Source organism: Vanellus vanellus, assembly GCF_965231255.1.
Source record: "Vanellus vanellus genome assembly, chromosome: 13".
NCBI lineage: Eukaryota > Metazoa > Chordata > Aves > Charadriiformes > Charadriidae > Vanellus > Vanellus vanellus.
Window position 1 is genome coordinate 5,569,155 of NC_138918.1, and position 13,911 is coordinate 5,583,065.

At 50.5% G+C, this 13,911-nt stretch overlaps 1 protein-coding gene across 1 annotated transcript in view; it reads right to left on the bottom strand.

Annotated features, from left to right (window-relative positions):
• Positions 1-13,911, bottom strand: part of COL23A1 (collagen type XXIII alpha 1 chain) — a gene marked incomplete at its 5' end in the record, with an annotated part of 201,626 nt that overhangs the window by 6,166 nt on the left and 181,549 nt on the right. Inside the window, 19 exons of the mRNA XM_082490172.1 lie at positions 109-162; positions 685-711; positions 1,694-1,747; positions 1,840-1,911; positions 2,367-2,393; positions 3,305-3,346; positions 4,097-4,168; positions 4,577-4,666; positions 5,150-5,194; positions 5,993-6,046; positions 7,043-7,066; positions 7,691-7,768; positions 8,263-8,307; positions 9,657-9,719; positions 10,335-10,379; positions 11,505-11,531; positions 11,955-11,981; positions 12,499-12,534; positions 12,989-13,105. Of these exons, the coding sequence (XP_082346298.1) occupies positions 109-162; positions 685-711; positions 1,694-1,747; positions 1,840-1,911; positions 2,367-2,393; positions 3,305-3,346; positions 4,097-4,168; positions 4,577-4,666; positions 5,150-5,194; positions 5,993-6,046; positions 7,043-7,066; positions 7,691-7,768; positions 8,263-8,307; positions 9,657-9,719; positions 10,335-10,379; positions 11,505-11,531; positions 11,955-11,981; positions 12,499-12,534; positions 12,989-13,105 (999 nt within the window). The remainder of the gene's footprint in view (positions 1-108; positions 163-684; positions 712-1,693; positions 1,748-1,839; positions 1,912-2,366; positions 2,394-3,304; positions 3,347-4,096; positions 4,169-4,576; positions 4,667-5,149; positions 5,195-5,992; positions 6,047-7,042; positions 7,067-7,690; positions 7,769-8,262; positions 8,308-9,656; positions 9,720-10,334; positions 10,380-11,504; positions 11,532-11,954; positions 11,982-12,498; positions 12,535-12,988; positions 13,106-13,911) is intronic.

Here is a 13,911-nt window from a genome sequence, read left to right on the forward strand (position 1 = left end):
GTTGCCGAGCTGGAGAGGGAACCAGCACCCCGGAGAAGCATCGCTGCCTGCCGAAAAGAGCGGCCAGTCCTGCCCCCAGGAGCATCTCCGCAGCCGGGACTCACTCACCTTCTCGCCTCTTTCGCTTCTCTCTCCTTTCTCTCCTCTGAGACCTGGGAAACCCTATCGTGACAATTTTTAGGTGGGAAGAAGAAACAAGAAGGAAAAAAAAAAAAAGAGAGGTTCCTAAGTTTAGTGTGCGAACGTCCCGGCATCTCAGTTCAACATAAGCAACCTCTGGCGATCAACCCATCCTCCCACGGTGAAGAAGGAGACATTTTCTTTCTGTTGACTTTGTATGTCAGCAGTTTCTTAGGAAAGCTAGTGCTTTACCTACCCCCGTAACGTTATATCTGTCGGAGATTTTTGTTTCACCGAATCCAATACAAATATTCTCAATTGGAAAGGGAAACCCCTGCGGCATCTTTAGCTGAGCAGTTACCGCTGTGTGGTGGAAGCGGTCCGGCAACTGGCCTGAATTAACCCCTTTCCTACAGACATTGCTCCACGGGCATCGTGTTTAAGGGACAGTAGTCTGCGCAGGGTTAGCTGCGTATTTTTCCAACAATCTCAAGCAATTTGACGGCCTTTACATGCACGTTGTTCATGTTTCTACATACCACAATTAACCTTTTCCATACTCACATCCAATCCTGGCTCCCCCGGCTTTCCCTGCAGTTGTAAAAATAAAAATTAAGCCATGCCGTACTGAGTTTGGTGGCGCAGGCAAACTTATACCCAGTTGGGGAAAGACTACGGTAGTGACAGCGCAGGTTTGTCCAACAGCCCCTGGGACTCGATATCCTCGCCCCGCATCGGGATGGTGCCGGTAAACCCAGCCCTGCACTTCTGGCCGGACCCGCCACGGCAGGGAATTTATCAGCCTGTATTTTGGCATTACACCACCGAATCATGGAACCACGGAGTTTTCAGAGTTGGAAGGGACCTCTAGAGATCACCTAGCCCAACTCCCCTGCCAAAGCAGGATTGCCCAGAGCACATCGCTCAGGACTGCATCCAGGCGGGTCTTGAAAACCTCCAGAGAAGGGGACTCCCCCCCTCCCTGGGCAGCCTGTGCCAGTGCTCTGTCACCCTCACCGGAAAGAAGTGTTTCCGTGTATTTGAACGGAACTTCCTGTGTTCTAACTTGTGCCCATTGCCCCTCGTCCTGTCACTGGGAACCAATGAAAAGAGCCTGGCTCCATCCTCCTTCAGCCCACCCTTTAGATACTTGTACGCCATAATAAGGTCTCCCCTCAGCCTTCTCTTCTCCAGGCTAAAGAGTCCCAGCGCTCTCAGCCTTCCCTCATACAGGAGATGCTCCAAGCCCTTAATCATCTTAGTTGCCCTTCGCTGGACTCACTCCAGCAGTTCCCTGTCCCTTTTGAACTGGGGAGCCCAAAACTGGACACAGTATTCCAGTTGTGCCTCACCAGTGCAGAGTAGAGGGGGAGAATGACCTCCTTCGACCTACTGGCCACACTCTTCCCTATGCAGCCCAGGATTCCATTGGCCTTTTTGGCAACAAGGGCACATTGCTGGGCCATGGATAATTTATTGCCTACTAGGAGCCCCAGATCCTTCTCCTCAGAACTACTTCCCAGCAGGTCAGCTGCTGGGAACATCACTGCTCCTTTCCCGCATCGATGATTACCTTCTCTCCTTTGGTACCGGGTAAACCGATGAGCCCTGGAGCACCGGGGAGACCCTTAAGGAATAAAAGAAACAAGGCATTGGGACAGTTGCTGTAATGCAGGTTTCTGTCAGTGGCCAGAAATGGTATATGGGAGAACGACTCACAGCGGGTCCAGGGTCGCCGTGGTGCCCCTTCTCGCCACTGTCACCTTTTTCTCCCTTTGCACCATCCAAACCCTGCACAAAAGAAACGGCATCAACCAAGAAGATGTGGCAGCTCTGCCCGGAGAGTCAGCCCCCGCATCTGCCGCCTCCTCCCACATCTCGGGATGCTTATACCCGCGCTGCCGGTACCGCGTTCCCCTTGACTGGACCGGATGAGAAAATAGTTGAGAACATGGCTTTAAGCCTGTGGGTTTGGAAACCCCGACTGGCATGTGCTGCCGGCCCTCAGGACTCCGTGCTGGAGGAGGGTTTAAGATTGTAAATGTGTTTGGAAGGAAAAAAAAGCCTTGTTTTCCAAAATGCCAACTGCTGAAGGAGCACAACCAAGGGATGTGTTGTCACAAACAGTGACAAAAAAAAAAAAAAATAAAAAAAATCAGTCCCCAGAGCTGACAGGCCTTTGTGAGCCTGTAAATAATGCACTGGCAGCCTGGAAACAGTGGGTGACATTTAATTTATTGACTTACTTTAGGCCCCTGGATTCCTGGAGGACCCTGCAGGAAAGACAACGGTGCATTTGAAAAAACAAACAAACAAACAAACAAACAACAAACACCAGAACAACCCAGAATTTAAAAGCAAACCCCAAAGTTTGCTTCCCAAACCATTTCTTGCTCAAATTATGGGCTGACAACAGCCACCTATTTCTTTTAAAGACAGGTGGCATTTCATTTGGTTCTCCAACATCACGTCAGGGGGAAGACGAACTGAAAAGTGCCGCTTTGTGCAACGTGCGACAGTAGAGCTCTGCAACAGGAGCTCTGGGGAGCGAGAGCCCTGCGGGGGCTCTGCTGGAGCAAGCGAGTGACGGCGAGCTCCGGAGGGCGGCACACTGCCACCACGGCCATCCCGACATTTCCCGGGTTATGAACGCCGCCTGGTTTGGAAGCACAGGGTCTCTCAAGGGGCGTCTTGGACACAGCAGAGGCATCCTGACCTTCCCGATGCCCCTGACAGCTCCTCAGCCTTTTGGAGCATCATAGGTACCAAAAACCTTAGACGTCTGCATCAAAAATGCTCCACGTGTCCATCACCCTCCACTTCCTCTCCCACTGCAATCGATAGCAAAAACTTACCGACTTGGGCAAATTTGTGGGAATACAGACACCATCACAGGGGGGGAACAGGTTTTCCCATCCCACAAGGTTTTACCTTTTCCCCACCCTAAAGAGCAACTTGGATATTTTCAAAACGTGCCACAAACGCCGGTACGCTCTCCCAAATCGGATGCTTCCACCTCTCCGAAGGCAGCACCCAACGCTGTAGCTCTTCCCTGATTTTTTCCCAGTTTCATAGCAGCCCACAATGATTAAACAGAGCAAACCACCCTCGTCCTGAGCTAATCACATGCGGTAACAAATCTGTAGCGATGCCCAATTGCGTGAGCCGCTTTCCAGAGTCCTACCATAGGGCCGGGTAATCCGGGGGGTCCGGGCTCGGGTATGATCTGCAGAAGGGAATTAAACGGGGCATTAACAGGGCTGGGCACAGAGAGCAGACAGTTCGGGAACGGGAACCTCACACGGCCCAGAAGCGTGGTTTTATGCCCTCTGATTTAATGGCTTTAATCAAAATATCTGTTAATCAAAGAGCTGCTTGTAAGATTTGTAAATAAATGAATCTTAAGCACATGAATGAAGCTACCCTCTGAAACGCGAGGTGTGACCCACGCTACTCAGTGTATTTGCCAGTCGTAAAATGGGTGTAATGGAAAACGATGCAATTTTCTGCACAGACCAGAGGAAACCAGCCTTTTTGATTTAAAAAAAAAAACCAACAAAACCCAAACACTAAAAAATCAACCCAAAATCAGAGTTCTCATGTCATTAATAAAAAACTATCAAACTTATTTTATTTTTAAGCAAAAGGTGTGAATAAGAGAAAAAGGATGCAGAAATCCTATAAAACCACAAGGAGCCCAATATGTTTTTAGAACAAACCCTAATTATAACAGCAGCGTCCAATACCTCAACCATCAACGCAAAATCTAAAGTAACTTTGTGGTGCCGAGTGTGCAAAAGATCCTTCCCTAACGAATAAACCCCATTTAGACCCATCTGAAAGTTTTTGTAGAAAACAGTAGGGCTTTGCTCCCCTCCGCTACGCGGACGGAGACGGAACCGGCGGCTCCACGCTGCACCCCCCGCCCTCGCCTGACCCCGCGTCGGGAAGAGGCTTTACGGTGCCCGGATCTTACGTGATTATTCTGCAAACACGGTGACCCGGTGTCTCCTTTTTCTCCTTTGTCTCCTTTTGGCCCTTCTGCTCCCTAAAAGATAAAAAGAGGAACGCTGATGTGGTGCATCTTCCAGGAAAGAAAAAAAAAAAAAAAAAAAAAAAAAAAACAAACCCCACAAACAAAAAACCCAAGAGAGAAAAATACAATTGTCTTGCTCTGATCTCCAACCTCGGCCCAAGCAAAGCTCCTGTTCATCCCCGCGGGACTGTTTGAGAAAATTTTCTCCTCCTTCCTACCGGCTTAGAACACCTTCTGAACAAGCCGTTATCATCATCATCATCGTTAGCGAAGAAAATTCAAAGCTCCCGCATCCTCCAGCCCTGCAGTAAGGCGGCGTGGCCGGGGCATCGCTCAGGTCAGCGAACGGGCCACATCCACCCAAATCGATGCGTTAAAGAACCGAACAGCCGATGTACAGGGACAGAAAGAGGGACGTACCGGTGGACCTGATAAGCCCATTTCTCCCGTCTCTCCCTTCTGCCCCGTGATCCCCGCGCTGCCCTGGTCACCCTTCGCTCCTTTGGGACCCTGGAAGTTTACAGAAAACAACTTGATTAGGGGAAAATTTAAACACACACACACACACACCCCCAACAGCCATTTCTGCCTTTCTGTTGTTTCTCTCCATGTTGCAGCGCGAGCTCACGAAAACACACTTTAACGTTAAAACGCCAGTTTTGCAGGCGCAGCAGAATTTGGCTGGGCCATAGCAGGGACCGCAGCCGTTTAGGGTTGGGAAGGTTTACAACAGGATTTGGGAGAATGCGTCTGATGAAGCACTCGTAGGAGGAGCGCCGTTAGCTCGGCAGACCACGGGCAGCACCCGCGGGCTCAGGGCTGAGCCGTGGGCAATTAATTCCGGGAGACGCAGCTGAGCGTTACGGGGCAGAGCTTGCTCCCGGCAGCCCGAGATTTGCTTTTCACAGCGACAGCTCTCCCGGACACATAAGTAAACTCCTTTTTAAGTCGGCTCCTGCAAGGTCTCGCTCGATCCAGCCGTGCCCCACGCACCTTTTCGCCGTCCAGTCCAGGTGGACCCGGCAAGCCCAGCTCTCCCTGGAGCGACACAGAGAAAGGGGAGACCTACGTAAGTTCAACCAAGGAATCGGCTCGGGAAAGCATTTTGCGAGGAAATTCATGTTATTCATGTGTCTGAATCATCATGGTTACGGGTTTGGTGTTGCCAAACAGCAAGGTTTCAGTGATGTGCCAGCAGTACCCGCTCATCTGATTTGGGGGTGACACAGAGACCTCGAGAGGCACCGAAATCCTGCCCCATCCCGTTCTTCCAAGAGACGCTTTTCTGCGAATTAAATTCTTCTTTTAAAGAAACTACAGCTCACTCTATGTTACCGGCTATTGCTTGTGCAGCGGGAGGACAGCGCGGTCCCGCTTGGACACAGTGCCGGGGCAGCGGGAAGCCCACGGGGAGGGTGGGATGGAGGGATGGAGGTCGGCTCGGCACAGCCTTTGGCACCGCCGGCCCCTCCTCACAACTGCTTCTCCCGGTCACTTCTGCCTCCTGCCGCGAGCAATGAAGAGGTCTTGGAGGGGCTGGGATTTCACCCGTCAGGTGTGGGATTGGGAGCGGATTCGGTTCTGGGACAGCATCCTCTGGAAGAGGCTGGGTACCAGAGACAGGTCAACAAAACTTTAACTTTTGTGTGAAAAACCTCCATTTTCAGCCTGCAGAAAAGCATTAAATAGTATTTCCTTTACCACACGCTGTCTCAAGCCCCACAGCCAGCAGTGCCTGCCTAATTCTGGCTTGGGAGATGCCTGCTATATGGAGAGCTGCTAATGAACACATTGCTCGCAAGGAAACACCGTCCGCATGGCCGAGGTCGGGCTCACCTTGGGACCCGGAGCACCTTGGGGGCCCGGCGGCCCTGGGGGACCCGGCGAGCCCTGGAACACAGCAAACAAACCAGGCGTGAGCACGACTGATAGGAACACGGCAGACCATCCCCACGCTGCCAGGGATGTGTCGGGAGCAGGTCCCGACTGCGATCCACAACCGACGCTGGTGTGGCCCATGGCTGCCCGAACACCACGATGACCTCCGCTGACACAAAGTGACCCAAACGGCCCCTCCGGCACAAGCGATGTTCGTGCAAAAGAAAACACAGCCGGAGCTCGCCGGGGGCAGCGGTACGTGTGTTTAAGAGGCAAAATGCCTTTAGCCGGAGGCGTGAGCCCAAACCAGGTCTCCTCTTTCTGCATTCTCCCGGGCTGGGGAGAAGCATCCTGCTGAGAACAGCGACAACCAGCCGGGGAGGTGCAATTAAAGAAGGGAAAGGAAGGAGCTTGTGTGAGCACTAACAGCAGCAAAACCTTGCATGCGGGTTATTTGAGTTAGGTATATAAAATTAAATTATTTAGGTATGTAAAATTTATTTAGCTATATATAATATTTAGCTATATAAAGACTTGCAGGAGGTTATTTTTCCCGGGCACTGCTGGGTGCAGAGAATGTGAACTGCCTTGAGATGAACAACTATTTTGCAACTTGCAGATTGTCTCAAACAGCAAAACTCACGGTCTCGCTCAGCTGGAAACCAAAACCATATTACATCCCCAAGCACCTTTTTGCATGACTGCATACTCAAATGCTGTTACATTTAATCGCGCTGGCAGCCGTGGAAGCCACCCCTTTCCAAAGCTCTGTCCGTGAGACAGGTCAGTGAGGAAACACCAAAAACAGCTAATAAGCAGGAAAACGGCAAAGTTAGCGACATTCAATGACGTGCCCCTCAGCAATCTCCACACGCAGCACACGGCAGAGGGTTTGGGCCTGGCAGACGAAGTCTCCAGACATTTGATGGAGCCCCTCCAACCAGTGCACTCCACAAACTCCGCTCACAAAGCCGCATGCCGCACAGACATCTGGCAAACGGTAATTACCATCACTTTGTGTATCCCTGCAGCCTGTTATAAAACAATTAGCATGGTTCTCAAATGTGTCTGTAATTAAGTATTTATTCTGTTCGGCTTCTTTCATCTTAAAGAGAATGGCAGGGTGCTGCTCGGCCGGGCAGGTTAGGGCTCGGGAACCGTTTCCCAACCTCCCGCATCCCAACCGCGGCTTGCAGAGAAAACCACTCCAGAGGATGCGCAGCAAAAACAGCGTCTCCGCACTGGGCTGCGGCATGGCAGGGGGGAATAACACCCCGCAGCGGTTAAACCGTAATTTGGCTGAAAACATTCATTGCATCAGGCATTTATATGCTATGGGCTGCATTGGGTCGCTTTTACCTGCAGAATATTAACTCGCATCCCACATCCTCATCCCACGAGCGTGGTACCCAGCCCGAGTCCACAGCCTTGAGTTTTGCCACCATTTTTGCTGGTACACCCTGAATATCCTCAGCCCCCAGATGCAATAAGCTCTTCCCTCCCAGCCAGCTCTGTGCTGAGACCGAGACCTCGGGAAGGAGAAGTAGGACAGGGACAGAGACGGTGCCACAAGGTCACCGTGCCAGAGCTCAGCTGTGTTTCCAGCCCCTTCCCATTCACCTGCAGGAATCTGCACGGCTTCGGTGTGGGGCTTACCTTGAGCGCATCCAGGATTCGGCCGTCGTAGTCGATCACTACGGTGTCACCCTGTTCCCCTTTCAGGCCAGGGGGACCCTGCAATCGGGGACAAATCCTATTTAGTTCTTGCAGCATCCGAGAAGCAGGTGGTATGAAAGCAAAGACCTGGCACCCAGGTGTTTGGGGGATTATCACCTTCCAAACCCCATCAATTTGATCAATTCCGAGCCCGACAGCTGTAACTGTCATCCAATCAAACCACAAAAGGGCATAAATTTGTGTAACTGAGAAATGCATAGAAACCCTCACTTGATTACCCCTATTCGCAGCTTCCCTCTCGCAAAAAAGAGTCACAGGATGGTCACATTGCTAAGAAAACTGGACTTGACTGCATTTCCCAGAGCTATCTCCTGTGGCAGTGTCTGGTACCTACATAGTGATTTGTTTAAATATGCGGCATCTCTATTTTCTAGCACTGAACTGATCCTGAAGCGATTCAACTACATACTAAACAGAAAGAGGGGGAACAGCTCAGGTCGCGGCAAATCCACGACTCCGAACCGAAAAAGAAAAACCCTGAGCATCCATACCCGGGGTCCGATGGAGCCGATTCCTCCCTTCTCACCAGGTTCACCCTGAAAAAATCAAAATTGTGGTTTTGGTTCAAAGAGATCAAGGAAAAGATAGGATATTTATCTTAAAGATACTGTAACTATGTGAGGTGCCAAGATGTGGTTTAGATTAAGGAAAAGCGTGGCACCGACAGGGAGCTGCTGCTCCTAGCAAAAAGCCAGATTTGACTGCAGAGCGAATATATTTTGCAAAAAATAATGTTGGTGTGAGCTAGTCGACAGTAAGAAAACTTCTCATTGCCGCGGGAGCGGAGCGGCCCGCGCGGGGCCGAGCCCCCCGTCCCGGCGATGTGCCGTGCCGCTGCCCGCTCCGAGCCTGCCAAGCGCCGGCTCTTTGTGCTGAAGTTTCACATGGCTCTCTCTTTGCTTTAGGCTGAATTTTGCGTGTGGAAAGTTTCAGCCGACACGTTTAAACCATTTTTGAGGGCGAGTTTAAGGAAAAGGGCTGTGCCAAATTTTTCTTTTTCCTCTTTATTTTTCCTCCCCCCCCCCCCCTTTTTTTTTTTTTTTTTTTTTTTTTTTTTTTTTTAAGTTGGGAAGCTTTGAAAAGCCGTAGCACTCCCACAGTAGTGACCTGAAACTCAGTTCAGGATCTGAAAAACATACCTTTTGCCATATGCATGAAAATCCATTTGCTGGCCAAATTAAAGCTCTCCAAAAAGTAAAAAAATGGTATGAACGCAAAGACTCCCCATAGGAAAACTCAATTCAGCAGATCCCAGGGGGAACAAACCAGCACTGCTACTGTGGTTTTAGAAAAAAAAAAAAAAATGGCTAAGGGTCACCCGAGCCCACCTTTCTCCATCATCTACGGTTTCCTGCCCAACAAGGAGCCACGGCTGTTTGGTACAGAAAACACAACTGGATACGGATCCTATTAAATAAGAAGCAGCTGAGAGGGGAAATAACAGCCCACGAATGCTGTCCGGGTCTCATCATCGCCACTTAACGTATCAAGACTGTCTTATTGCATTTCTTGGCAGTTATGAAGGTCAGCGGAACAGGACGGCACGTAAGTGCTCCGGGCTTTGAAGCGGTACCGCAGCCAGCGATGCATCGCATCAAAACGCAAACAGAGGTTTAGCTCTCTTGGGGGGGGGGGGAGGGGGAGAGGCAACTCAATGAAAAACATGCAAGGAGACGATTTTAAAAACTCTTCTACTGATCTCTGCTTGAATCCATCTTTCATTAAATCACCAGGAAAAGGTAAAATACTTAACATCCCCTTATCTCGTTTCAGTTTGGGCATTTTATGAGCCTTTTAGAAGGCAAAGGCTTAAAACACCCGCTCAGCTGAAACTCTGCCTGGGCAGCGTTGTGCCCAGCTTCCCCGCTAATGGACTTCTATTTACCTTGGGTCCTGGCAAGCCATCTGTGCCGTTCTCTCCCTTGGGACCCGTGCTTCCCTTTTCTCCCTGAAAACAAGACAATTTCAACAAATGCTATATGGGTAGGATGCAGAACAGATTTCTTCAGGTTATAATTTTCTTGCCTTTTTTTTTTTTTTTTTTTTAACATACATGAGTGAGCAAAGCTCTGCTTTTAGCCTGCAATACATCACGTTGCCTACGTGCAAAAGGAGGGTTTCTGAGATAAAAATGAAGCTTTCAGGCTTCAGTTTGGCTGCGGGTGGTACGTTCACCCATAAAGTCAGCCCCAAAACTGCAGCACCTGGAGAAGAGTCCCATGGAGGTCCCATTGCACCCTGATCTGGGCAGTGCAAACCCATATCCCAAACCCCAGCTCTGGGCCACCCCCAGCAACGCTCCAATTTAATTCTGCAAGAGGAGCCTCTAAGTTGCAATTCTCTACCATAGTCAACCAGTTGCATTGGCCAACTTCTTCTGGGCAAAGCTCCTGTGGCAGAGGGGTGGGTTATGCTTCTCTTTCTCATTTTTTGGGGTTCCTTTTCCATGTCAGCGGACAAACGTGCTTCTCAGCCTGCCCCAACTGTGATACTGTGCCAAGAAATCAAATCGCAAAAGATGCTGCCAAGCAGATATGTTAGATGGACACAGAGCAGAACATACCTTAGGGCCCATGAGTCCTGGTTCCCCGGGGATCCCATCATCACCCTGATGAAATAAAATACAAAAGGTGAAAGACAAAGAGCTCTTATGCATGCACCATTGGGATCCAACACATCATTTGACCCCATTGTGTGCTGCACAGACCCGAGACCCACTCAAGTTTGCAGGAGGCTGGGGGAAAGCTGCAGCGAGGAGCCCAGGAGGCTCCAGTGTGGTCCCTTGCTCCCACCCAGCTCTGCCTCCCCTGCTCCCAGGGCAGTGGGTGGGCATCTCCCAGAGTTTGCTTACAGCAGGCACTGGGGAAGGTGCTCTCCCACCTTTAGTAGAAATTAGATATTTAATCCATTTTGGCTTTTGGGGTCCCAAAGGCCTCCTGCAAGCTGCCACCCATCCTCATGCACTTCACAAGTCACCAGAACGCCCGTCTGCTGGGAGGAGATTTTCTCGTTTCGCTTGTCACGCTTTGGTGTTCTGGAGTAAAACCACTTCGTAGGTGCTGAAGAGGTTAATTTTACTGGCCAGTTATGAAATTTTGTAAGCCAAATTCTGGTCTGAAAAACACCCATGGCCACGTCTGTTTTGGGGCAGAGCAGTAAGAGGGAAAGGCTGAGCCCTGTCAGCGCTCTGGCTTCAGTTAAAGGCAGTGATTTATCCACTCCTTGATGGCACCACCAGAAGAGAACATGGGGAGCTCAGACATGTGAATCTCCTGCAGTCTTCAATGCCCAACCCAAGCAGTGTGCCTGTCCTTCGGAGAGTGGGCGATCCCCACGAGACCGCGGTGCTGCGCGGCGATGCCCACCCCAGGAACCTCAAGCCCATCTGGGGGTGGCCCTGGGCAGATAACAGCCTCCAGGCGCTTCTCGGTTCAGCTTGAGTTATTGGAGCGAAAGGGCTCAAGACCTACTGCTTTGTTTGGCATTTGCTATTTTATTCTTTGTCTATTGGGCAGATGTGATTGCAGCTTCTGGCTCGCTTGTGGTAATGAAAACCAGGCTGCAGGCACAGCCGCGTCCATGCTTCGGGGTCGCATGTGCGAGAAACCCCGGGGAACAGGAGGGCAGGCTCGGTATGGACAGCCGTGGCTTCTCTGGCAATAGTTTCTCTAGTCAAGCACCAAGCAAAGCAAAAAAAAAAAAAAAATCTAAAAGAAAAAAATCACCGTTTTACCTTTTTCCCTTGGACGCCGGGCTCACCCTTCAATAGCAGCACACACAGAGAACAGAGAAGTTTCAGGACATAACAAAATCGGAACAATTGTAAGGGTATTCAAAAGTAGTTGTAAGGTTGAAATACTTGGCTTATGTTGATCTTCTTTATCCCCTCCCCAAAAGCAAGGAAGCACATTCCCACAGCGCACCAGCTTCCAGTCCCCCGTGGCTCCTTCCACCCCCATTTTAACATGGCAGTGGTTGTGCTTTTTGTGTAGGTGATACATTCAGACAGACATTAGCACCCTCAAGCCAATGGCTAATTTGATACCTTGGAAATTCTGTACCTGATCAATACAGATGAGTACAAGTCCAGTGTGAAACACATATGTTCGTCTCCACCGCCCTTACGTAGCAATATTTTAAAGAATTTGTGTTAGAATTAGTTAAGAAATTACTTATTACCCACCTTTGGTCCTGGAGGTCCCCTGGCACCCTGTTGAATGTAAAAGCAGTCAGTATACTTGTTTGACAATAAAGTATATAACAAGATAAAAACATTTCTAAGAGTACTTTAATTCCCATTAAAAAAATGACACAGATCCCAACTTCTCATCTTCCCTTACAAATACAGCTGTAAGTTCTCTGTGCTCCCAGTAAATAATGAATATTATTTTATGGCTTGTATTTTTTGTGTATAATAAGCACTTTTTTATCCAACCGAGACCTTAGTGCACTGGAGTTACAATGCCCGGAGGCTTCAGAGGAGCTGAAGGGGGGACACAGGAGCAGCAACATCCCTTCGGAGGAGCCGAGGGGACAGAGACTGGCCTCTTTTCTCCCCAAGGGACACGTACCCCTGGACAAACATCCATTTTAGGGCATCTGTAATTTCCCATGGGTTTTCCCATAAGCAATAACACAAACCCACTTGGCTGCAATGAGTTGAAGAGCGATGTAAAGTGAGGGGGGGGAGGGCCCTGCACGCACGGATGCTGCTGGGCAATACTAACCATGAGGCCGTCCTCTCCCGGCTCGCCTTTGAAACCCTGCGAAAACGAGAAGGCCAACATTGAAACTATTATCCCTCGTTCTCCAAAACGCTCAGCAATAATTGGGACCTTCAGTAGCATTGTGTTGCAGCCTATTTTTTGTTATTAAATGAATTGCCAGCGGTCTGGAGATTTGCAACAGGTCATCTGAAGGCTACAGATCAGCCAAGAGATCTCTGGGCCCTCCAATTTGCAACCACCACCCGCAAATACATGCTCCAGGTCCAGCTCTTTGCTCCAAAACTGAAGATGGAAGGTCCCCTGTGCTCCCTTGGCCCCGTGCCCCAAAGCTTTGCTGTATGAGCGGCCATCAGAGCCCAACGGCTGGCCCAGGCTGGGGACCCAGCGGTTGGGGTGGCAGCTCCAGGGAAGGGGACATCCTTCACCCTCCTCTCCCTCGCCGGGGTGGGACCTGCCCAGCACGTGCTCGCTGCGCATCTCCCATCCTTACAGGGGGGCCTGCAGGTCCTCTTGGGCCATCTTTTCCCGTGTCACCAGGAGGCCCCCGGGCACCTGGGGGTCCTGGCGGACCAGGGGGGCCAGTGGCTCCATCTCGACCTTGATCGCCCTGGAAGAAGTTCACACAGACATGGTGAGATGAAGCGGCGGTGGCCACGGGGTGCGCGTGACACATGCACTGCATCCCTGAGCCATCAGCACCCTCCATGGGACCCACCATCCCAGAGGAATTTAATTACGTCTGCCAATTAGGAAGGCCGGGTGCTCATGGCTGCTTCATGCCCTTTGGGTCTGGTTCCTTAACCAGGGGTTTTGCTCGGTGCCTTCCAATGAGGTTTTATCTCATTAAGCCCTGGCCCAGTGACTGTCTGCATGGAAACCACCAATTCAGCAGCACCCAGAAATAACCCAGACCCAACAACATGCTGGCATGGAGCATGCACACACTTCCATAGCTTAGTGCACCACACCAAAAAAAAAAGTAGGCTTAGTACTATCCTTTAAATACAGCCAAGATCATACATTAACATCCAGCGTAGCTCCCACCCTGCGTTGCTTGGACGGGAAGAAGAAAGCAGCAGCTGTATCTCCACGTGAAGGTTTGGAGGGTGCCCGCTCTGGAGGGGAGCACCCGTGGGGCTACGGGCTCCTGACCCACTGCCGGGCACCGCAGCCCAACCCCGGGGCTGCGGCCGGGCACGTCCATGCGGCTGCACAATGGAAAGCCTCACGGAAAGGCCATCTCGTAAATCTTTTAGCAACATCTGGAAGGGTTACCACCGAGGCAGAACGAGGACTGTATTTAATATGTGGTCCACCCTCAAATCAGGGACAAGTGTGGGATTTTTCAGAAGTCCTTAAGTGACTTAGCAGCACAAATCCCATGGCCTTTCAACAAGATCTGTGCTCCTAAAT